At 38.7% G+C, this 1,769-nt stretch overlaps 1 protein-coding gene across 1 annotated transcript in view; it reads right to left on the bottom strand.

The window, feature by feature from the left end:
- The window catches only part of IL6ST (interleukin 6 signal transducer), a 46,146-nt gene that overhangs the window by 30,663 nt on the left and 13,714 nt on the right, over nucleotides 1-1,769 (bottom strand). Inside the window, exon 3 of the mRNA XM_011942928.1 lies at nucleotides 371-676. Within this exon, the coding sequence (XP_011798318.1) occupies nucleotides 371-676 (306 nt within the window). The remainder of the gene's footprint in view (nucleotides 1-370; nucleotides 677-1,769) is intronic.

Here is a 1,769-nt window from a genome sequence, read left to right as displayed (position 1 = left end):
AAAAAAAAAAAAAAGAAAAAAAAGGATTTACTCCAGTATTTGTTCACTTTCTTCAGGTAGCTGCTTTACATGTGCATTTTCTCAGCAATTAAGGGATACTGAGAATTACCACCATTATGTCAATTCAACAATACTTTCTTGTGGTGGGGGGGTCTCAAGTCAAGTATTTCTCTAGTAAACTGAAACTGCTTGACTTTCAGGAAAGACAGGAGACTTGTAGTTCCTACTTCTAAGCTTATTTTTTAAAAACCAAACATGTCCAAGTCACTAAGTCCACAATTACTACATTTTATAAAGATGAAAGGACAACATTAAAGATGCAGTTCAATAGTCATGACAAAGTCTGAAATAAGACAAAAACAAAACTTACAGCCTGAAATTATTGTGATTCCATAAACATTCTGTTCAAGCTGTCCGAATGTAAGGATGTTGCAAGTGAGCTGAATATTTAATGAAGATATATCTGTAAAGGTGACACTGGATGCTGTTCTGTTTATGATAGTATATTGCTCCTTAGGAATAGTAAAATGGTTTGTTTTCCAGACAATGTAGTTAGCATTTACATGAAAATAATCCATACATTTTTCCTTTAGCACACAAACTGCAGTGAAATTAGAATGAAGTTGTACAACTGGAGATTCAGGACTGATATAACCACATGGATCTAGAAGTTCACCTAAAAAGGAACAATAGAAAATATATAAACGGACTGAATTTTTCTGGTACAAAAAGATATCTAGCTGGTAGCACTCAATGTAGAGTCCCTCAACCTTCACTAAAATATCCCTAAAGACACAGAAAAAGACAATATACAACTGAAAATTAATGCGATTAGAAATTAATGCCTGAGTTTGTAAAGAAATATACAAATTATAAGGATAATGGAGCTGAATTAAGAAAAACCCATTCATGCTTTATAGTCCATGGTATAAACTATTTCTTTAAGAAACACAGACTGCCTGCAGCATGATTCATACTTGCCCCACAGCCTATCCTGTCCCTCCATTTAGACCCCAGGTCTAAACTAAACTCTCCAGAAAACAGGCAGTGGTAGTCTCCTCCACAGTCCTGAATGCTATTGTGGAGTACAGTTGGGGTCACAGACAGACAGTATACATTGTCCACACATCAAAACTCAGAAAACAAAGAGACCAATACAAAACAGGAAGAATAGAACAAGATGGCCAAATAGTTTAGTTTTAAGAATAAATGCATGGGCCCGGGTGTGGTGGTTTACGTCTATAATCTCAGCACTTTTGGGAGGCCAAGGCAAGAGGATCGCTTGAGTTCAGGAGTTTGAAACCAGCCTGGGCAACATAGGGAGACGCCATCTGTACTAAAAATAAAAAAAATTAGCCGAGTATGGTGGTGCACGCCTATAGCCCCAGCTATTCGGGAGGATGAAGTGGGATGATGGTGTGAGCCCAAGGGGTCAAGGTCGTAGTGAGCCACTGCACTCCACCCTGGTCAACAGAGTGAAAATAAATGCATGGGATAAGATCACCTATTTAAAAACAAAGAATCAGCTTGACTAACATGCCATCTCTACTAAAAATACAAAAATTAGCCGAGTGTCGGGGTGGGCACCTGTAATCCCAGCTGCTTGGGAGGCTGAGGCATGAGAATCACCTGAACCTGGGAAGTGGAGGTTGCAGTGAGCTGACATCACGCCATTGCACTCCAGCCTGGGAGACAGAGTGAGACTCAGTCTCAAAAAACAAAACAAAACAAAGCAAACAAAACAAAACACAAAGAATCAGATCAGGTTA

Source organism: Colobus angolensis, unplaced genomic scaffold (assembly GCF_000951035.1).
Source record: "Colobus angolensis palliatus isolate OR3802 unplaced genomic scaffold, Cang.pa_1.0 Scaffold212, whole genome shotgun sequence".
In the NCBI taxonomy this organism is placed as follows: Eukaryota; Metazoa; Chordata; class Mammalia; order Primates; family Cercopithecidae; genus Colobus; species Colobus angolensis.
Note: the sequence above shows the minus strand (reverse complement) of the source record. Positions and strands in the feature narration are given on the sequence as shown.